The sequence below is a fragment of the Simochromis diagramma genome, unplaced genomic scaffold (assembly GCF_900408965.1).
Source record: "Simochromis diagramma unplaced genomic scaffold, fSimDia1.1 OVJJ01000293.1, whole genome shotgun sequence".
Taxonomy (NCBI): Eukaryota; Metazoa; Chordata; class Actinopteri; order Cichliformes; family Cichlidae; genus Simochromis; species Simochromis diagramma.
The window spans coordinates 23,533,019-23,555,514 of record NW_024386801.1 but is presented as its reverse complement, the minus strand read 5'-3'; the positions used below and the strand labels follow the sequence as shown (position 1 = coordinate 23,555,514).

Below are 22,496 nucleotides of genomic sequence, written 5' to 3'. Positions count from 1 at the left end.
TGGAAAGTTTTATTTCAAATGGTCATCAGCATGTTTGGAGGAGGTCAGGGTTTAGGGCTACGTTTGAGCCTCAAACTCTGGTGTTGGGAATCTTGAAAAGTAGATAATACTATCTGTAAAGCATCAGATTGGGATGCGACTTCTGCAAAACAATGATTCCAAACAGACTGTCACTGCAATAAACCCATACTTAGATAGAAAAAGGCCACAGTGGAACAGCATCAGTCATGGATGGGCCTCCCCAGAGCCCCGCCCTCAGCGTTATTGAAGCAATGTGCGTTCATCTTGATAGAGAATGGAACAAAAGGAAGCCTCCATCCAGTGAAGAGCTTTGTAATGTCCTTCAAGGTGCTTAGAGAACTATTCCTGAAGACTACTTAAGAAATTACAAGAAAGCTGCTGCAGAGTTCAGGCTGGGTTGAAGAATAAAGGTGATACCAGTAATTCATACTGGTAACTATCATACCAGTAACTGACTTTCAAGCTTGTTGTCTTTTTTCCCCCCATAAATTGTATTTCCATGTAGGCTTCAATAAATCACTGCACCTATATCCCCTTTTTTCTAATGAAATGTTATAAAATGAGTGGGTAGTCAAGACTTTTGCACAGTGCTCTCTATATATGATAATAATTGATAGTAGACATTCTGATTATACTGAAACAGAATATAAGAAGACTGCACGAGATTACAGAAAGTAGACTATGATTTGAGCAAAACCAGATCATGTAAAGACACTAATTATTTTTTATCTATATTTAATATGATTTTTTACACTGTAAAAAATGTATTTTATTTTGATTGTGGTTGGAATAACTGTTTTTGCTCTACCTGTTTGGAAACAGCAGTGAGTGACTGGACAAATATAGAAGTTAAGTACAAATGACTCTAAATTAGATTTGGATTCTTTTGATGGTTCTTGCAGTTACCTCCACATGTACACTGAATGAGTTGAAGTGAGCAGAATCCAGATTCAGAGACTGGATTACACAATAGTTTTCACTTACTTTTAATTGAACAGGCGGGTCTCAGGCTCTTAGAGTAAAAACTATTTCTCCAAATTGCTGGACTGTACTGTGATGGAGAGAATAGAATAAAATATTAGGAAAAATCAGAAAATTAAACAATTAGATTAAAAAAAGAGTGGATGGATAGATAGGTGTGTGTTACTAACGTCATCAGTTGGGAAGTCACTCTCAACCACTTTGAGTTCTGGGATGTTGAGTCTCTGGGTATTGCATGTATTTTCTTTTATAAGACAATCCTGAATAATACAAGAAAACAATTATCCCCATGATTGCATATACCAAAGATATTTGCATACAGTGCAGCACAATGCTTAAGAAGGTTTTCTCATTCTATTGAAGATAAAATGAATTATATTGCTATCACTTATGTCATATAGACTGCTATTAGGATTAAGCACTGAATTAGATGCATTGTGTGAAATGTCACCATACTTCCAGAATAGACTTCTAAACTCTCAGAGCCAATGAAGTGGTAGGACAAGTAAAATCACAGAGTGGGGTCCGTGGATGTCGAGGCTTATAGAGCTCAGAGGGGGGCGCAGTATGGATATAAAAAAAAAGAATGCTTGGACACTGCTAGCATGATGGACAGGTTTTTGATGGGGCTCCAACACAAACGCATAGCAAGAGATGAAGCATCGCCAAATATGCTTCCAAACCAACTTCCTTCCAAGCCAAAGACTAGAAAATATGATGACGCATATCTTGCCTTTGGCTTCACCTGCACGAGGGCGGTGCCAAGGTAGAATTTGGACAGCCCTGCATCAGGAGCTCGTGCTGTACTGTCCGCAAAGATTTTCTTGTAAAACAAAGGGGGGCCTAGCAAAAAAAGTTTGGGAACCACTGTGTTAAAGCAACATCTTTATGAATAAAGGTACTCTAGGTTTCCCAGCAGAACATGTACTGTAACAAGATGACCTTCATTATTTTACTTGGTTTAAATGGTTTGGCTGATTGGGAGTGTGTAGTATTCACACACACACACACACACACACACACACACACACACACACACACACACACTTACTATTTTGTCCTGTGTCACTTTTAGATCCTGTAGCACCTGCTGCACAATGCTTTCCGCCAGAGTGACAGTCAGTGTTTTCTTCAGTTCACTTTAATAACACAACAGAGGAAATAAGGAACAACTTCATTGATGAGGACATGGTATAAGAGATGCAATGACTGTGCCGGAGATTTACAGTCACAAATGTCTGCAGGGTAAACTCTACCTAACCAGACTGTGTCTTTTACAGTTTATGTCATTTGTTCTGTCTAAACAGAGAAACTAAAACAAAGATGCTTTCACAGTGTATTGTAGATCAGTTTCCTATTGTTAATACAAGTTCTAAAACTAAGGGTTCATACCTATCAGGCATTTATTTATTTAACTTTGAAAAAAGACAAAGACGTGTACATTTCAGTCTATAATGTTTATAATGTATACACTGAGCATGGAACCGTCACACTAAATAATCTTTATTTAACTCATCAAATAGGGCCCTCCTACAATATCTCTAATCCTGATATGATGTGCATTGACTTTACTGATATGTAATAGGTACTGATAGGTACTAACTCATAAGGGATCTCATTAAAAACATTAACTAAATGTTAACCACTGCTCTGTGGAAATGTCCTTACTGCAGTCTGTTGTTGATGATGTGCCCTGTGCTCTCCACCAGAGTGCTTCTTATGAATATGTGTGTCTGTGTGCTTCTTTTGGAGACACACTCTGAAAGACACTCACACACACTAGACCGCTGGACCACCCGTGGGTACAAAGCATCAGCGTGTCTCATCAGGCTTTGAGACAGCTCCTGGAACACAGAGACTAGGACTTCAGTAAGGACAAGACTGGGCATCTGAAGACGAAACAGCATTAAACAATCTTCCCTCAAGACCAAGCTTGACCTGGCAAGCACCCATGACATCATTTCCAAAATGGCAGCACACCTGGGCAGCTAACTAATTTTAAAACCCCAGCTCTCTCTTACCAAAGGTAAATTTAAACCCATTCAACAATTCTAATCGTTAAATAACATGTCACATATAACCTAGTCTGGCAACGTTTCTAAAACAGTTTGATATAGATGACATTTGTCAAATATCGTTGTCACATACATGTCACATCCGGCATTAAACTCAAAACTGTAACGCTCGGTGTTGTCAATGCATTTAACACCCTGACTGTAAACTACTTGGTGTCCAAAAGCCACTGAAACAAAAGAGCTTCCAGGCAGACGTTAGCCTGATCCTTTGAATTCACAAAGGGGGACGCCCATCACTGCGCATCACATCTTCACCACCGTCACCCAAGAGAGCTCCTGTTGTTGATGACGTTCACACTAACAAGGTTGCATGTTGTGACAAGTTGGGTCATTGCAAATCTTGCAAAGTCAATTAACCACCATCATCTGAGAGAAATGTGAGGTGTGATGAGAAATTGCTTCAAATGTTACCGTTTGGCTTCACTAAACTCCCAAATAGCCTTAAGAACTTACAGTAATAGTTTGAACATGGTATTATGTTACATAATTTTCATTTCTGATCGCTTTTTGCACACTTTTTTGTCTAATTTTTTCATTTTATTTTCTTTTTCTTTTTAAAATATATATACACATAAATACAAGTATGAGTTTTTTTAAAATTAAAGACAGAATTTTCAAACGTCATTAACACCCTTAACTTAATTGGAAATAATATAGACAACTTTAAGAAAAGGCTTAAAACAGCAATTTTTTTTTGCTTATTTTTAAAACTTTAGCAGACAAATTATGTAGCTAGCTGAAAAAACAGCATCCATTCCAAAATAAATTCATTTTTTGATTGCTCAGACTACATGGCTCTACTCTATTTTGCCTCAGTCTATATTAACTAAGCTTTCTGGGGATTCTCAGATACTTTGAACTACACTGTGTTCTGTAGATGAAGAAGCCCCCAAGTTATTTGCAAGCGAAGCCTTTTTTCAAGAATTTATTCATGTTTGATTTGGGCTACCTGTGTGTGCTCGTTGTTGTTGCTGAAGTTGAAGTTGGACATGGATCCTCATATTTCTTGAACGTGTGTGTGTACGCGTGTGCACACAGTGAGTGCTTTCTAAACGTTTACCTGTATGCTCCTAGTGAACTCATTGGTCAGTGCAGTAGCCGTGTCAGTAAGGATGCTGTTCACAAAGTCTCCATCGGAGGCGCACTTCCTGCCTACCTCATATAGCGACGGCAGCAGCTATACAAATAATACCAAAAGAAATATTAGGTGGCATACAGCATCATTTACAATCCCTGGTCACTTTAGTGAGGATATTGTTACAGGCTAATGCTTGACTTCATTCAAAAAGCATTCACTTCATTTAAAAGAGGTTTTTTGTATCTTATATTCTGTCCCCCTGTATTTGCAAAGGTAGGAGGAAAACAATCAAAACATACTTAAATATGCTTAAATATCCAAAATTAACTTTGAAGCATGTACCTTTAAAGAGTCCCTGGCATGTTGCAGCACCTCGTGCGCTTTGAGGACATCAGCTTGGTCCTCTTGAATGCTACAGTGGCTTAAACGTTGAAGGCTGCTCTCTAACTGGCGACACATTCCATGGATGAGCTAAAACGGTGGACAACATACACATAAGATTTATATGACCTAGTACAAAGAGTAAGGTAATTTTCATTTGGTCAATTATTTCTTTGTTGTAACAATGTTTCTTGGTAATTAAGCTGTGAAGCCTGTTTAATTCCCCTTAAAATGAGCCACATTTGTAAGGAAAATCATTTGTGGTTGAGCAGCAACTATTACTAGTTATGATGTTGTAGTTACATAAATTAATATCTTGTATTTTTACTGGCTTACCTTTTCAGACTGTTGAGTTCTAAAGACTTGTCGAAGTTCTATGCTGTCAGACTGTCTCTGGTTGTTTCTGTCTAAATGCTGCTGAATCTGAACACACACACACAAACAAAGACACGCAGCTGACATCCAGAAAAAGAAGAAGCCTTTCCAAACAACAATTAATATATATTACTATATATAATATAAATTTGGACTGTATCGCTACATAGAGTACAATGAATCTGTTAGATGTGTATGCTGGCTGCATTTGCTGTCTCAGTTCTCTGATGTCCAAAAAACACATTGTCAGCAATAGAAAACAAGAGAAAACATGAACTTCAACTGTGAGGTAAAAATAAATTGACCCTTGCCCTAAACACATAAAACACATACAATCTTAAATAACAACCTGCTAAACACACTGACCTTGTGCAGGGCCTCTTTTGTTCTGTCAGGGTTGCTACGGTAACTCGGTGTGATATCGGCAAGGGGAAGAGACATGTGCTGCAGAGTGAAGTTCCTACATAACAAAGAAACCTGACATCAAATTATGGATCTGTTTAACTGTGCACAGGGAGAACATGCAAACTCCACACAGAGCATCAGACTGGATTCAAACCCAGGACCTTCTTGCTATGAAGTACCAGAGCTGACTACTGCACCGTCACCCATATTGAGTCTGTCTTTCTTTTAAAAATATTTAATAGGAAAATGGGAACTAGGTGCAACAATTTATTGGGACTTGCCTTTCTATGATATGACCACCTTTATTCTTCAACACAGTCTACATTCTCTCATATAATTTTTCTAAATAGTCTTCAGGAATAATTCTCGAAGCATCTTGAAAGACATTACAAAGCTCTTTTGTGGCTATCGGCTGCTTTTTGTTCTGTTGCATAAATATATGATTTAAATGGTTCTTTGATAAGTTGTCTATTATATGTAGACATGTTACTGGTTCATTCCTTGGGTTAGGGGCCATTTTTATGTTTGTATGTTTATGTTTATGTAGATCAGTCTTAAGCAGCTTAGGAATCAAATAAACAAGTGAACACACAAAACATTCCTTTGAAATTTGTCAGCTATAAGGACTGGACTAAACACGAGTGAAAAAGCAGCCAGTGTTTCAAAGGAATTGTATATTTTAAAAAACATTTTTTCTGGTAAAAGCCAGCAAAGCGTTTTTTGACATTTACCTGGACGCTGCTATTTAACAAGTGTGTGTGTGTGTGTGAGTGTGTGTGTGAGTGTGTGTGTGTGTGTGTGTGTGTGTGTGTGTGTGTGTGTGTGTGTGTGTGTGTGTGTGTGTGTCCATGACCTCTCCAAGGCATCTGCTACATCCTGGAAACCTCTAGCAGTCACACTGTTTCTGTCCCATGTTAAAGTCCTTAAAAAAGAGAGATCAGTCAGTTTGAGGAAATACAGCTCTGTCTTCCACTGATATTTCATACTTTCTCTGCCTCTGAAAGGATGATCTTTAATTCACTAATTAGCTCTTTGGATTAGAACATTTATTAATTACAAACATTCTTGAGAGAGAGAGAGAGAGAGAGAGAGAGAGTGTGTGTGTGTGTGTTTACATGTGCACCTCAGGCTGGTATTACTCATCAGGGCTTTGGACAGCATTTTAGCTCCTGTATCTCCAATAAAGTTTCCACTAATGTCAAGTTCAACCAGAGCAGCATGACCACCCAAAGCACTCAGCAGAATGTGCATCCCAGTCTTCAGCTTGGAGTCAGACACTGATAAAGACTGCAAGGGCTGCAAACACAGATTTCAATTTCAGGGTCACAGGCAGGGTAACACATCTGACAGGCTGGACATCCAGTGCAGGGCTACTGAATTACATTAAAGTACACTGAAGGTTTCACTCACACACTCTTCATCCTGGATTAGCTGAGCTATACGTTGAAGAACGTCAGTGAGCGCTCTGGTCGATAGCAAAGTAGGCAGACATGAAATGAAGGGAGAAAGAAGAGAAAAACTTAAGAACAAGGAGAAAATACATTTACTGATTTACATTCTTTAAACTACAGGCTGACTAGTTTACAAATAGCACTGTCTTTGAAATAAATATTGTGATCTGAAAAATTTAATTAGCAGTGGCACGTTTTGTGGGTTGAGCCAAACGGGTGGCAGAAAGTGATAGTTCTTTGTGTACCTTGTAACAACACCTGGTGTCTATGGAAAAGAGAAACTCAGCTTATGAATCTAGGACCAATATAGCTAGAGGCAGGAACATAAATGCCGATAAATGCTTGGATTATGATAAATAGGTCAAATGTGTGTTTGACCTGGAAATATTCCGACCTATGTCTATGTTCTACCACAGAAATGATGTTACCATATTGTCCAAATCATGCATCAGTTTGCTGCATTAATACTGAGCGATGATGTTACAGATTCTGAAAGTGCAGCTTTACAGTTGCTGATGTTGCAGTTTCTGTTTTTTTTACATTACTATTACTATACTTTGTGTGCGATACAAATTTTATATCATGCAAATGCTGTTTAATTGAATTCAGTTACTCAGTTTGAAAACATATAACCAGGGCTGCACATAAGTGGTCCGCAGGTGCACATTCGCTGTCAAAATAAAAAACGTGCACCAGATAAGAAGTTGCAATGCGTGTTTGCGTACATAAGATTTTCTGGAGGAGGACAGACATTTGTTTAGAACTCTTAAAGATGTTGAAGAAGCTCCTTTAAGCAATTACTTTGGTGTTCCTCCACCTCCAAAGAAATGTCAGAAGGAGTTCGAACCGCAAAAGAAGCACGTATTCTCGGAAAGGTGGTTGCAGGAGGTGAGCTGGCTTCAAACAAATGATGAACGCACAGAGATGTGGTGCGGAATGTGCCGTGAAAATCCCACTCTAGTGGACAAAAACACTGCCTTTTGTATGGATGCAAACGCGCGTTGCAACATCTTATCTGGTGCGCATCTTTTATTTTGACAGTGAATGTGGACCACTGATGTGCACCCCTACATATAACTGTGAACATCTGCATTTCAGTTGGCGTCTTTGACAATCTTATTCTATAAAAGTGATGGCCACCATTTTTATGTTTCTATTCTGATGACCCGCTGCACACAGCGGACTCTACTATTATGTATAACCACTTACTTTTAATGAACATTCAAATGAGATAATCAGTTGTATTTGCTATATGCAAGCATTTTAAACATTGTGAAGGGTCAGTGTGATAAACTGATGTCAGTAGACAATGTGGTGGTAGAGTAAGGCGACCTCTTAATCTTTTTCATCATACCTGGATTTCATGGCAAAGTTTCTCCCCAGAGCAAGATGTCGAAGAGACTGACATCGGCCGACTGACAGAACCAGGGTCACCATGTCATTCTCAAAACCTACAGTCAGAGAGCAAGGGAAAAGTGGTGGAAGCATTCATTCTTCCTGGTGTAAATGGGTTTACTGTATTTTAATAATTCTCTTATTATTCATGTAGTGAAAAAAAGCTAACTGTCAAATTGTTGTTGATCATATTAAGGTTATAGTTATGAGGGTGCTATCAATCTTCTCACTCTGGAGAGGAAAAATACTTTGACTTTGAAAATAAGCACTTGACAAAATAAGGCAAAGAACTCAGAGATACACTGTCACACACAGAAGTCCCCAACTTTGGGTTCAGTCAGTCACAACAGACTTTATGTGGCATTCAGATTAGCTGATAAACAGTGCATCAAGAGCTTCATGGAGTTGGTTTCCATGGCCGTGCAGCTGCATCCAAGCCTGTCAAAGTGCTGCTAGTGGACTCAGCAGTGGACGTGTTCTCTGGAGTCAAAGGAATTCTTAATGCTTCAGCATACCAAGACATTTTGGATTTCATCCTCCCAACTTTGTGGGAACAGTTTGGGGATGGCCCCTTCCTGTTGCACTACGACTGCACAGCAGTGCACAAAGCAGAGTTCATAAAGACATGGATGAGACAGTTTGGTGTGGAAGAACTTGACTGAGTTAGAACTCCTTTGGGATGAGTTAGAGCGGGGACTGTGAGCCTGAACTTCAATGTACTGAAATGAGTTTTGCAGGTTTTATATGGCATAATTGGATTTGTGTGTAAGAAAGTTGTTTTGCATACTGTTGTCAGAGATATCCAGACTTCTGATGGCTGTGGCTTCAGAGATGTGTTCCTGTATCACCTGGGCTCCTGCTGAACGTAGCTACACATAAACAAACACATATTTATTGGTCTAAAACATGTACCTACTGTGGATGCTACCATTCATCATAAATGAAAAAAGCTATTCTTTCTGCATGAGGGTATGTGAGTGTGTACCTCGCAGCTGCTTAGGTCTAACTCCAGCCCAAACAGTCGTTTGTTGGTTGCCAGACCCTGCAGTAATAACCTGGTTGCAAAACATATCAATAGATTCATTAACCACAGACTACTAGTTCGTCAGTATTTGTAATTGTTTTTTAGAAAGTACAAAATGTGCTGGCAGTGTGGACAGTAGTACTCTGAAGGTAAGCAATGGTTGCTTTTTTAACCTAGTATTTCCTAACAAGATATAGTTTGACAAAAACTTTCACACATATGAACCTAAAGCGCTTCAAAACATCTCTTACTGATACATGGGATGCTTCACGGTTAGTACGTACAACAGTAGTTGTGATAAGAGAGGTGGAAAAACTATATTTTTATTCATCTTTATTCTAACCAAGTCAAAAATGCTGTCATATTAAATACAACTAAGGTTGCCACCGCTGACTAACATCAACCGTCACGTTTTTTCCCCTGCTGTCTGACGTCATTAAGCACAGCTAACAAACAGGTTTTTATTGAGTTACGTAATGATTCACAAAAATGAAAGGTCAATGGCAAAGCACTGATAAAATACACTGATGAAAATAAAACCCACAAAGAAATTTTGTGGTCATTAGCATTACTCTGAAATGCAGTGTGAAAAGTGCCTACGGTGTAGCGGTGGCGAAATATAGCTGTACAAAAAAACGTCTCAACTAGCTGCGTGTGACTGATTTAGAATATAAAAGTACAAAAACATGTATTTTAATTTCCATTTCAGGGCTTCATTCATTAATTAACTACATTTTTAGCCAGACTTTTTCAGCCACTTCACAGTTCCCACGGCCAACAGTGAGCTGTCATGTCATATTATAATGTGACAGTGTGCGGACACACCTGAGAGCTTGTGGAGGTAGTTTGGTTGCAGACAGCCCAACATATTTCAGCTCACAGCTCTGACTAAAGAACTCTTGAATGCTCCTCGTGACCTCCTGCACCTTTCTATACACGTGCACACACGTGCACACAGAGGGAGAGAGAGAGAAAGAAAGAGATTTCTTGTAGTAGTCACATAAACATTAATGAAGACAGCAGGGTGTCTGGATCAGGTTCACATATTCAACCTTTCAATTAATAGATAACTTAGTAGATACCTCTCGATCTCTGAATCTATCAGTGAATTAATCTACGAATTTATCAGCTGATGACAGTTTAATATGATATCTTTTTAATGGCTTAATATATTGTGTATATGGAAAATATTAAATATCATTTTTCAAGTTCCTATGAATTTGTAACAAGATTGTGTCAAACACAGCACCAAGCATATTGTTATAAAAACACCAGTTGGATGAAAGAAATTATGGGACATCTTTTTTTTACTGATTTATTTATTTATGTTGACACCTAAATTATCTACTAATTCTGGAATTGCTCTTTTTTTCTATGGTGAAAGGCGTTTCACATTTAAAGGTATTAACAACTTTAACAACTCTCAACAACATCAGGTGATATGTTGTAAAAGCCACTTGTTTATGGTATAAGCCAGTTTGTACACATGCTGTCAAAGCTCCTTCTGAACACTTCATGCTACTATGTTCTCAGACTGTAACCTGAGGTACTGCAGTACTGTGGTGAATATTCATATTTAATTTGTTCATTAATGTTGTTTAAGTAAACTTGTGGACTGGTTGATCCTATAAATTGTCGCAGTATGACTCCATAGGCTTGGAATGCCCTCTGCTGGTTTTCAAAAGCTGCTGCATTTCAAAGCAACTAAGAAACTGAAGTCCAATGAGTTTACAGATATGGACAGTGGAGCTGACCTGTGGCTGAAAGGATTCCTGGCCAGGTTAAGGTGCACCAGTTTGTAACACCATCCAGCAGACAGCGACACAAATAACTGCATGAAAAGAAAGGTTAAAGTGAGCGAAAGTTATCTACAGAAAGTAAGTATAATACAAGCATCTGAAGCAATTGTTTCAAACCATTGTTTTGATACTGTGCATACAAGAACAATGACAATAACAATAATAATAATAATAATAATAATAATAATAATAATAATAATAATAATAACAATAATAATAATAACAATAATATTAATAATAATAATGATGATAATTGTCTCTATGTGTTGGCCCTGCATCAGACTGGCGACCTGGGGAGGCTATCAAACTGGATATATGAGTGGATAAAACATAAATATTAACATAGATGTAATGTAGTACAGATTGGTCTTGGGCACAAGCTATGAGGTCACTGATTTTGGTTTGTTTTATTGTTTTATCCATTTTGTTGAGATCCAACCATGGCCTCTGATTCTTCCAAATATCAATCAATGAGAAATCAATGAGATGATGGAAAGAAGTCCACAGTTATAAAAACAGTATGTCACTGACTGTGTCCAGAGGGCAGCTGGTATCACTGAGGTCCAGATAAGACAGAGAGTTTGTACTGGACAAGAACTTGAAGAGAAACTGCAAGAGACACACAGATGCATCATAAAGTCTGAGTTATGTAGACATGGTTTCTTTCAGAGACTAGGCAGCTGAAATGATGACAAGGAGAGACACAATCACCATCCTAACAGGCCAGCATTAACTTAGGAATGTAAGAATCAAGAAAATAATTTCCAGAATATTTATAGGATATTGTGATAAACATAAGACTTGCTTGACTGAAATCAGAATCCATTATTTGGACTCTACTGGAGAAAACGTTTAGGCTCTGTACGTGTCTACATTCTTATCCAGGATGGAAAACCATCAGCGTATGTCTTGAAACAGAGTTGCTGTTTCTGGCAAACCTTCACTTACTTTCACGGTGCTTGGACAACATGTTACAAGTCCAGCAACCTTTGTTGTACATAGAAATACTTTGTTGCATGAGCAACGTATTGGACCTTCGGTGATGATTACCCTTGTGAAGACCACAAGCTGAAATGTTTCAGCAAACCAGTGAAGCTGGTTGCAAGCAAGGTCAGGATAATAGTCGGCACCACTTCTGGATGTTAAAGGTACGTGTACTGCAGGTACTGTAAGAGTATTCGTTGCATCATTTGTCTTCAATCCATATCATGTGAAAACACATAAAGCAGAGTGTACCGTGGCTTCCTCAGTAACCAGGCTACTGGTGTTACCAGACAGATCGAGGTGGGTCAGAGATGTTGAGAACCTTTGACTGGAGGACAACACCTGACTCAGACAGCCGAGACCTGGAAAAAAAACAATCAAACCACAAATAATGATTATTTTGAATGGGGTAAGGATGTAACAGCAAAGATGGTGTGAAACACATTTATGGCGGCAGGCAAAATATCCGAAGGAATCCTCCTTTTATTCATTTCATATTCATTCAAAGACGAGCAAAAGAGGAATCTGCAAAACTGATATACCTGGATGTATTGTACAAAAATATGATCATACTATACTCAGCATTTGTTCGAATTTGTATCTAAGAGGTGTGTTTTAACACACTAATTATAATTATTTAGTGGTACAATGCAGTGTTGACAGGAAGTGCTTTTATTTTGAAGTGCAAGGTCATCAGGAACAACATTACCTTTTGGTCAAGTGACTTTTAAGCAGCACATTCAGCAACTAAAATGTTCTACTGAATGGTTTCTTTCTGGCATTCAATATATGATTTCAGACTGTAAAAGTCCTGAGTGTTCACCTCCTCTTCATATTTACTCGATTCTGTCTTCATTCTGCTCCTTATTAAACTGATGAAAACAGCACGTTATTTCTACAGTTTATAGTGTTTGTACCTCTGGCAGTCATCGATACCCTGGACAGGGAGAGGCGCTTGAGTCCTTTCTTCAGATTCTCCAAATTCTGACTTAGCGCTATTACACCTTGCAGTGAAAACACAAAACATTAACACAACTGTGAGTTAAAATAGTGTCTTTCAAAGGGACATATTTTGCAGAAAAGCACAGGTAGAGGCAATGACATTAATAATAATTCAACTCTGCTGCGATTTGTATATTCTCATTCACTGACTTGACACTTTTTAGAACAAAAATATTCTTATTTTTAGTCATTTTATTCGGTATCTATGATTACTACCTGCATTTTATGATGTGTCTGTGCTGGTGACGCTTGCCTTTTCTCAGGAAGGCTTTTATGTTCTACTAGAATCAAATTTGTTTGCCAATCACTTCATACCTTTAATAAAAGTTTTCACTATATACATATTACTGTCTGAGTCTGCACAGACATGAATCTAAACTGCAGCTGTTTGGTGAAGGCATACAACTACAAACCAGTTATTATGATTTGCAGCAGTAGACACCACGTCACAACCACATACATGAATCAGGTGTCAAATCTAAAAAGCTCACCTTTGTCTTCAATTGGATTGCCAGAGAGGTTGATAGATTGCAGGCTAGACGAGGCATGCTCTTTGAGGGCAGCAGCCATTTTGACTGCAAAGTCCCTGTAAAGAAGATTATTGTCAGTCTCAATACCTGTAAACTACACTGTAAATCAAAGTAATTTAAAGTCTGCCTAGTTTAACAAGTGAAAATATTTCTTCCTGAGTACATATATTTTCCTGAAATACATGATATTGTGCAAATGTTTTATACAATTAAGATGTTTGGATCTTGAGTCACCGCAGTAACATAAAGGAGGCATCTGCTTGGCCTGTGACGAGTGCAAACACTCAGCCAGAGTAACAAAGGTCTATGTTGTCACAAGAAGGAGGGGTCCTGAGACAAGAGTCCCAGGTTTTGTTAAAGTCATGGTTAAAAGCTCAAACGTGCAGTGAGGAGCTCTGTTGAGCTGTGGGGAGCATTCTGCTGGTTTGAAACTAATGGTCCTCTCAGTGTTCTCTCCTGCTGTTAGTGGTTTCTTCTGCATGATAATAATGCATTCATCAATAGAGCACCTGGGCTCCATGATGACCCCACATCTTTCTGAGACACTTTCTGTTTTTTCATTTATTTTTGACCCGTCTGTATGTGGACACAGAAACTCACAGCTTCAGTCCACTGGCCTCCAGCGAGAGCTCCTCCAGACTGGGAGATCTCGACAGCAGGTAAGTCAGCTGCTGCTGGATATCCACTGACTGAAAGAACAAAACAAGAAACGTGCAGAGTGGTGTTTCCAACTTTCTTTTTTGCATTAGCAGTGGCCCATAAACACATGCACAATAAGCCTGCCGTGAATCCAGGAGCTGGGAGAGGTTTTTATAAAGTCCTGGTGGGGATTTTTTTTAACCCAAGTTATTTTGTCATTGTGTATTTGGTCTTAGAAATAATTTGGTCTGGAGTGATATCAAGAATGGAAAAGAGCAAAATTTCAATTCAATTCAATTTCATTCATGTCGCACCAAATCACGACGACAACAGTTGCCTCAAGTTACAGACCCCAGCTCTGTACTCTTTACCAGCCTCAATAAATCAGCTCGCTTCTTGTTTAAACCCACTCGTGTCTTCGAGTGTCTCCATTTAGATCCACGCCACACACCCGAACATAACAACTTATGAATGATTGTGATCCAAAACCCTCAAGAGAAATCAATCTTTTATGTTTTTTTATATGCTTTTCTAATAGTTTTTAAATATTATTCATAATAAATGAATTTACACTTAAGAATGTCACCTGAAATGAGAGCTAAGGAGAAGAAGATTATCATCTGATCAGCTTATTAACTGATGGGGTCACAAGCAAATAACAGTCAAAACAATAAAGCAAATAACTATTTCCATATAGATTCCACAGTTTGATAACATCTCCAGCACCGCAGTCTTGCTCTGTGACAGTTGTGTTGGATCTAACACATATTTTGTTCCTATTATTAAATGACCCCTTAGTTTATTCATGAGAATAATAGTCGTCATTTTGAGAAAAAGCTGGATTCAAGTGTGCAAACCTTTAGGTAACTCTTTCAAACACTCAAACATAAATAAATAAAAATCATAGTGTACCAGTTTGAGATCTTTGCAGTAAATCTTTGTAAACCACTGGTTAAAGGACAAAGCCGCTACTGCCAATGCCAGGTCCCTGTGAGGAAAGGAGACAAAGAAGGTATGTAACAGCGGTAAAGTATGACTGGATTAGCCATCATAATGCTGTATCTCACCTGCTGTCTAAGTGGCTGAAGTCCTGCAGGTTGAATTGTCTCCAGTTGTGGATGTAGTAGATGTTGTCAACATCCTGCATAAACAGTTTGACATTAATTATAAAATTTGTATAAAAAGTGCTAAAATTGATTTAAAATTTTAGAATTTATTTCAAATGTGAGTCATCTAAAGTTTGGTGCAGATGGCATTACTAGATTTTATGTTGATGCAACATTAACATACCCACTGAATCTCTTCTCTAAACGGCATCTCATTGAAATCACACAAAGCAGCATAGGTATCAGAGAATCCTCCTGGGAACGATACTCAGAGACATTAGTTCTAGTTTTAAATTCATTTGTTTTTCTGAAATGCAAAACTGTCGGTGATCATGTAGTTAGTGTTGCTAATGTTTGAATCATAAGGTGTTTATGGTCAACTGAAATGGTCTTTAGCTTTATCACAGTATGTACAACACATTTATAAATGTTTACATGTTAGTACAGTAAGTGATATCCCAACTACATTATCTGAAACTGGGAAATGAAACACACCACAGTAGCCAGGCTGACTGTTCATCTGCTCCTCTATCGCACCAATCAGTGTGAGGAGTCTGTCCTTGAGATCGGGTGGAATTGTCTTCAACAGCTTTCTGAGGATTAAAGGAAAATATGAAATGTACCCCATGAAACTGCAATACTCTGCAGACAGACCAAGAGTCTATTGACTGGGAGCTCAGAAATTCAGGTCTTGACTCACTTGATCTATTCCCTCATTAAACACCTCAAAGTATTTTGGCCTTAAGGTCTTACTAAATATATATAATTGTGTTGCGTTTAGAATTTCTAGTCATGTTTATTGTCCTGAAAGCCTAGTAAAGTTGGACAGATCTACCATGTGTGAGATCTGATTTCAAAAAGCTAAGGTCCCAAAGGTGAACAAGCTCACTTTGACTGTGCAACAACAGGCCTTTGGAAACCAGCTGATGACATTGTAGTGGCTACGTCTTTTATATATAGTCTATGATTGTTTCCTATATTCATCAAACTGTATGTAAACTTGGGGAGTATCTTTAAAAACACACACTGTATATAATAAGTATATAATGTTTTCTGTGATTTGAGAAGCCATTGGCTTTGAGACTGGTACGAGCCCACTGCAAGACGGACCCACCCTGGTGAAGAATCAGGAAAGATCCTCTTCAATGAGGCGGTCATGTGACTGATTATGGCTTCAAGATCTTCAGTGTGTAACACACTGAAATACAGAGTCTGTCTGTCTGTCTCCAACACAATCTGCAACACATCCGTACCATACGTGTGTTACTCTCCGCATATAAAAACTAGAGTCTTTTTTATAGAATCAAATATTGTCTTAATGTGTGTTTTATATATGCATAAGTGCATATAAAAATTTAATGTAAAAACAGGTTATATATTGGCACTGATAAATGGTGTACCTTCATGTGACTATGAATATTAATGGCGCAAATCTCCAGGTAGCTAAAGGTGCTCTCCACCTGTGCATGAGAGAAAGGCATGAGTGTGAATACACACACACACACACACACACACACACACACACACACACACACACACACAAAGACAAAGTGAAAACAAATTCCATTTAAAAATGTGATTGTTTTTTGGTAACTGTGGTGCGGCCGAATCCATCCTTTCACTGCAGTGTTAAATGGCCTGATACTGATGCAGTGCTTTTACACTGCAAGCCATATCCGCCCAGTCCTACACTGCTTTATTCTATGCACAGTGAGAATGAATCTGTGTACACCGATGCATCGGGGCATTTATGCACATACATATAAAAAGAAAATGTTTGGCACATTCAGCTCTGTCTCTCTCCAGAAACAGTGTCCTAGTCAGAGAGGATAATCCATAAGGCTCATAACTCACAATGGTCATTTATCAAGTAAGAACCAGTAAGGAAAAAAATAACCTGTCTTATTTCAAACCTCATCACACAATGTTTAAGTTAAGCTGGTTTGGTTTAAAAGAGACGTTGTAATTTACCCTGATAGGTTGCTTGTTTATAACCACGTAACCTCTCCATAGACTCAGTACCTAAGAGAAACAGACATCATAAAAACAAAGAGAAAAGCTATTAGATATCAAACTGACAGACCAATGCCTGCAGCTTCAGAGGAACAGTGTCCTTTTGTCAGGTCTTGTTATGCAATTTTGGTCCTTTACATTGACCTCCAAACTACAGTAGCACTGAGGTCCACAAGTGGTATGCTGCTCCTGCAACCGTGCCATATGTCAGTGTTGCAGCAGCCGAATGCAATTCTCAGATGGACAGTTAGTGCTCGTAGAGCGTCATCCTCATTATTACCACTCTGCTTACACAGGAAACAAGTTACCATATGAAATTTGGTCACATGTCAGGATGACCTAAAGTTTAGCTTCTTGTGCAAAATAGGTACAAAATAATGTTGCCCAAATTACTTTTACAACAGTTTATTTACTCTGATTTTGTGTCAATCATTAATCATTAATTAATCATGCCATAAATATATGTTCTTAAAAATCTGTATTTTATTCCTTTCTACCTTTGACAGAGTAGTGTAAATTTCTTTACTTCGTAAAAATTAACATTAAACTTGAAGTTGTTCAGTGACCTGCTTTAAGAACCTTCATACATGTTTATACATACATTGTTAGCTTTTTAAACAGCGGGTTATAGTTCTGACAGTAAAAAAGTCAGAATACACTTTAACAAACACATAATCAATTTATAATATGTAATATATATTTTTTTTTTTTACCATTTTTTTATTCAATCAATAATGGACAATAAAATTTATTTGAATACATTGATCCACCTTAAATAAATGAACAAAATATAAAAGTAGTTTAACAACATTATTCATTTATTTATTTATTTTTACTTTAATCCACAAGAAAGTAAACTTTAAGTGATCCTGACTCTTGATAAAAAATATTTGTCTAACCCTAAATCACACGCAGTGTAAAAACAGATCTTTTAGTGCCCCCTCCTGGCAGATTTGTGTACATGCCGATGCCAGAGCGGCCCTGGTGCCCACATAAACGTGTTTTCTGTGTGCAAACAAACTGTTAGCAGACAAGTAGTAATGAGGCTGATCCTGTAAGAGCACCAGCTGATTCAGATTTAGTTAAAGCAGTCATAGTGAAATTAACATTAGACCAAAGGTATTGGCTTTTATCAATGATACTCACCATAAACCTGTTGGTTGACCTTCCAGTTGTCAGACTGGAGTTGTTCAAAATAACAGGCGTCACCAGACAGACTCTGTGAGGCTTCAGCAGCTCTGATATCTGATCTGCTCACAGGATTACACACAAAAGCAGACCATCACTATTGCTATCATACTTTTAAGGACATCTTCACAGTTTGAATATTAAGTGCCTGTTTCTGCAGCACCTTAAACAAGGCTAGCAAGGTTTTCACTTCTGTGGAGGACTGGATAGTTGTCCATCCAAATAACTGAAAATAAAGTGTTCATTTCTAATTCGTGGGTGAAAACCCAGTCCTGAAGGCTTGAACTCATGAACTCATATCACCAGGTGCTGGGTTTCCTCCTTTCTAATGCTCTGCCAGCCTTTACTGCAGCGGCTTTCAGTTGCTGTTTGTTTCTGGGCCTTTCTATCGAAAGTTTAGCCTTCAACAAGTGAAATGCTCAGTTGGGTTGAGATCAGGTGACTGACTTGGCCATTCAAGGATATTCCACTTCTTTGCTTTAATAAATTCCTGGGTTGCTTTGGCTGCATATTTTGGGTCATTGTCAATTTGTATTATGAAACGACGCCCATCAGTTCGACTCCATGTAGCTGGATTTGAGCAGACAGCTTGTCTCAGAACACCTCAGAATTCATTCGGCTGCTTCTGTCCTGTGTCACATCATCAATAAACACTAGTGTCCTAGTGGGACTGGCAGCCATACACCCCAAACCATCACATTGCCTCCGCTGTGTTTATGATGTGGTTTGCTTTGGATCATGAGCTGTTCTTTGTCAGATGTTTTCTTTTCTGTTTTCACAGCTTAAGGGTGACTTGTTTCACATGCATGGAGAGCTCCTGTGACTGCATGTTGTCTGTTCACAGTGAAATCTTCCATATGCAAGTACCACACCTCAGATCAACTCCAGGCTTTTATATGCTTAATTAATAATGACATAATGATGGAATTGCCCACACCTGCCCACGAAATAGCCTTTGAATCAATTGTCCAATTACCTTGGTCCCTCCTAAACCCTTCATCCAATTTTAATGCAGATACCCTCAAATGAAAGCTGAGAGTCTACACATGACATCCATTGTATAACTATTATTTAAATACGTTTCAATAACCAGGTAAAAAAAAAATCTAAACTTGTGTCCAAATATATATGGACCTAACTATAAACTTGAGTCACATCCCATTCTTAATCCATAGGGTTTAATATGATGTCGGCCCACCTTTTGCAGCTATAACAGCTTCCACTCTTCTGGGAAGGCTTTCCATAGTTTAGGAGTGTTTATTTATAACCATTCTTTAAGGAGCACATTTGTGAGGACAGACCAGTAGGTTTCCTCCACACCAAACTCTCATCCATGTCTTTATGGACCTTGCATTGTGCACTGGTGTGCAGTCATGTTGGAAGAGGAACGGATCATCCCCAAACTGTTCCCACAAATTTGGAAGCCTGAAATTGTCCAAAGTGTCTTGGTATGCTGAAGCATTAAGAGTTCCCAACACTGAAACTAAGGGACTGCTCTGTGATCTTACGTGGCCGACCACTACATGACTAAGTTGCTGTCGTTCCAGTTGCTCTCACTTTGTTATAATACCACTAACAGCTGACTGTGGAATATTTAGTACAGAGGTCGGAAGTAACAAAGTACAAATACTTTGTTACTGTACTTAAGTAGAATTTTCAGGTATCTGTACTTGAGTAGTTTTCTTTCTGACTACTTTTTACTTTTACTCACTACATTTTGAACAAGTATATGTACTTTCTTCTTACATTTTCAAAACAGGTTTATTACTTAATTTAAAAATATATATATTATTAATTTTAACATATTTACGGTGAGTTATTATTTCACTTCACTGTGAGCGTCCAAACATCAAACCAATTTGAGCCTAAACAGCAACACATGAAAACCAGTCCTGTTCATGTATTATTCACCAGGACATGTCACATAGAAAGAGATGGAAGAGGCAAAAAGTCAGCGGTTAAAGTGCGATGGGTATTTTTGTTTTTGTTGATATTTAAATTGTGGTAGCAGTACTTCAGCATCTAGTTAGTGCTACAAAAGAGGAGCGAGGAGCATAAAGGAGTCTTATTTTAAAGGTGCAGGTAATTTCAAATGCACATTTTATCAGTTCAACAAACATCAGCAAACACACAAACTGTTTGTGTGCAGTTATTTGCACAGTGTGTTGCTAGCTAAAGGTCCAGCTGCTATATTTGACAGGCAGAGAAAAGAAAGAGAGCCAACTTCACTCAGAGATGGAGAAAGATAAGAAAATCAGGACAGGAGAGGAAGAAGAGAGGTTCGATTTAAAGGGAAGGACTACTCAGTGTAGAAACATCTTCCAAAGAGCTACTTTTTACTTTCTTACTTTGTGTACATGTAAGAGCCTGTACTTTTTTCACTTTTACTTGAGTAAAGAAGTTGAATCAGTACTTTAACTTTTACTGGAGTATTTTTTTAACACTAGTATCTGTACTTCGACTTAAGTACATAATGTCTGTACTTTTGCCACCTCTGATTCAGTAGCAAGGAAATGTAATCACTGGACTTGTTGCACAGGTAACATCCTATCACGGTCCCACGCTGGAATTCACGGAGCTCCTGAGAGCGAGCGGTGCATGCCTAGGTGCTCGATTTTATACACCTGTGGCCACGAAAGTGATCGGAAGACCTGAATTCAGTGATTTGGGTGGGTGAGTGAATACTTTTGGCAGTATAGTGTGGATGACACTAGGCAAACAGGACCATTTCTGCAAAAACCTGAACTGAGATCCTCCACACTGTACACCACCAGCATCTTCACTGCACCTAGAAATTTTGTTATTAGGAGTTACAACTGGCCGACAAAGGGCGGCCCTGGGAAAATTCCAAAGCATCCTCAGTGTTGTACAGGGACTGAAGGGTAAGTGACAACACGTGCAATGGAAGGTTTAAGAATGGTAAATGGACTGGTTCTTATATAGTGCTTTTCTACTCTGAGCACTCAAAGTGCTTTATACAACTAATTCATTCACCTAACCACACAAGCACTAAACTGTGTGAATGGGTGTTAAGTGCTCACTATCTAACATTCACACACAGTCACACTCTGATGGATGCATCAGAGAGCAACCTGGGGTTAGTATCTTGCCCAAGGATATTTGACAAGCAGACTGGAGCCTGGGATCGAACTGCCAACCTTCCGGTTAGTAGCTGACCTGCTCTACCACCTGAGCTACAGCACCTGAGCTGGTTCATTGTTGTCATCGTGTTAAACAGTCGTATTACCAGGCTTTAAACACCACCTATAAAAACCACCTACTTTGTGAGGCATGAAGACATCCATCCTAAACTCTGTTTATTTACCCATGTGGTTCTTATTTCCAGCCCATTTTAAGAACGAACAGGCAGGAGTTCTGACTTTAGTGTAGGGAATTACATAGTGATAGTATAGTGATTTGTGAAATGCTAAGACTTTGGTAAACTTGTGAAATTGAGTTTTCAAAGAAGCAAAAGTAGTGCAAGATCTGAAACTGCCCAGCAACCTCTTTTCTGCGGTTTGAGGCAAACTGAAATAATGGAAACTTGCCCTGTAACTTTAGCACAGAAAGGAAATGTATTTGTAACGACTTTCAATGTGAATGACTTTCAGTTAAACTCAATATAGTAGATATATTTGAGGGGTTTTTGTCGCTTTAGATACCTTACTTTTTCAAATTCCCCAATAAATCAAACAGAGTTAAAATCAGCAGTTACAATAACATCTGGTTTGTGTATGTACCTGTATGAGAAGGGAAAGACTTTTACAAGAGTTTATAAAACTCACACATGGTGTGTATGACAATAAAACTCTTGATTCTTGATCCTCAGGAGACCTCAGAGACCAACAGTACACTGCTCTGTAGGTGAGGCTGACAAGTTTGAAAATAGGTGACGTGGGCAACGGTAAGCTACTGAAAGGAGATGGACACATTGATCAGGTGTTAAGTGGCCAAATAGTAGCATTCTGAATTTCCTACAAGTAATCAGATACAGAGCGAGGACAATGATGAATAATAAAAGCTGATAAAAAACATACCTGAACGGTATC

At 38.4% G+C, this 22,496-nt stretch overlaps 1 protein-coding gene across 2 annotated transcripts in view; it reads right to left on the bottom strand.

Annotated features, from left to right (window-relative positions):
- Nucleotides 1-22,496, bottom strand: part of carmil2 (capping protein regulator and myosin 1 linker 2) — a 58,757-nt gene that overhangs the window by 34,715 nt on the left and 1,546 nt on the right. For both annotated transcript variants that reach the window (XM_040026660.1, XM_040026661.1), the window contains exons 2-30: nucleotides 18,406-18,509; nucleotides 17,218-17,268; nucleotides 16,647-16,706; nucleotides 16,361-16,482; nucleotides 15,742-15,839; nucleotides 15,431-15,501; nucleotides 15,208-15,281; nucleotides 15,053-15,128; nucleotides 14,102-14,190; nucleotides 13,463-13,557; nucleotides 12,887-12,973; nucleotides 12,222-12,331; nucleotides 11,517-11,594; nucleotides 10,941-11,017; nucleotides 10,012-10,116; nucleotides 9,148-9,217; nucleotides 8,950-9,031; nucleotides 8,122-8,218; nucleotides 6,727-6,781; nucleotides 6,440-6,612; nucleotides 6,170-6,238; nucleotides 5,278-5,371; nucleotides 4,873-4,959; nucleotides 4,498-4,626; nucleotides 4,138-4,254; nucleotides 2,671-2,846; nucleotides 2,054-2,141; nucleotides 1,173-1,262; nucleotides 1,006-1,072 (exon numbers count right to left, since the gene is read on the bottom strand). In XM_040026660.1, the coding sequence (XP_039882594.1) occupies nucleotides 1,006-1,072; nucleotides 1,173-1,262; nucleotides 2,054-2,141; nucleotides 2,671-2,846; nucleotides 4,138-4,254; nucleotides 4,498-4,626; nucleotides 4,873-4,959; nucleotides 5,278-5,371; nucleotides 6,170-6,238; nucleotides 6,440-6,612; nucleotides 6,727-6,781; nucleotides 8,122-8,218; nucleotides 8,950-9,031; nucleotides 9,148-9,217; nucleotides 10,012-10,116; nucleotides 10,941-11,017; nucleotides 11,517-11,594; nucleotides 12,222-12,331; nucleotides 12,887-12,973; nucleotides 13,463-13,557; nucleotides 14,102-14,190; nucleotides 15,053-15,128; nucleotides 15,208-15,281; nucleotides 15,431-15,501; nucleotides 15,742-15,839; nucleotides 16,361-16,482; nucleotides 16,647-16,706; nucleotides 17,218-17,268; nucleotides 18,406-18,509 (2,691 nt within the window). The remainder of the gene's footprint in view (nucleotides 1-1,005; nucleotides 1,073-1,172; nucleotides 1,263-2,053; nucleotides 2,142-2,670; nucleotides 2,847-4,137; nucleotides 4,255-4,497; nucleotides 4,627-4,872; nucleotides 4,960-5,277; nucleotides 5,372-6,169; nucleotides 6,239-6,439; nucleotides 6,613-6,726; nucleotides 6,782-8,121; nucleotides 8,219-8,949; nucleotides 9,032-9,147; nucleotides 9,218-10,011; nucleotides 10,117-10,940; nucleotides 11,018-11,516; nucleotides 11,595-12,221; nucleotides 12,332-12,886; nucleotides 12,974-13,462; nucleotides 13,558-14,101; nucleotides 14,191-15,052; nucleotides 15,129-15,207; nucleotides 15,282-15,430; nucleotides 15,502-15,741; nucleotides 15,840-16,360; nucleotides 16,483-16,646; nucleotides 16,707-17,217; nucleotides 17,269-18,405; nucleotides 18,510-22,496) is intronic.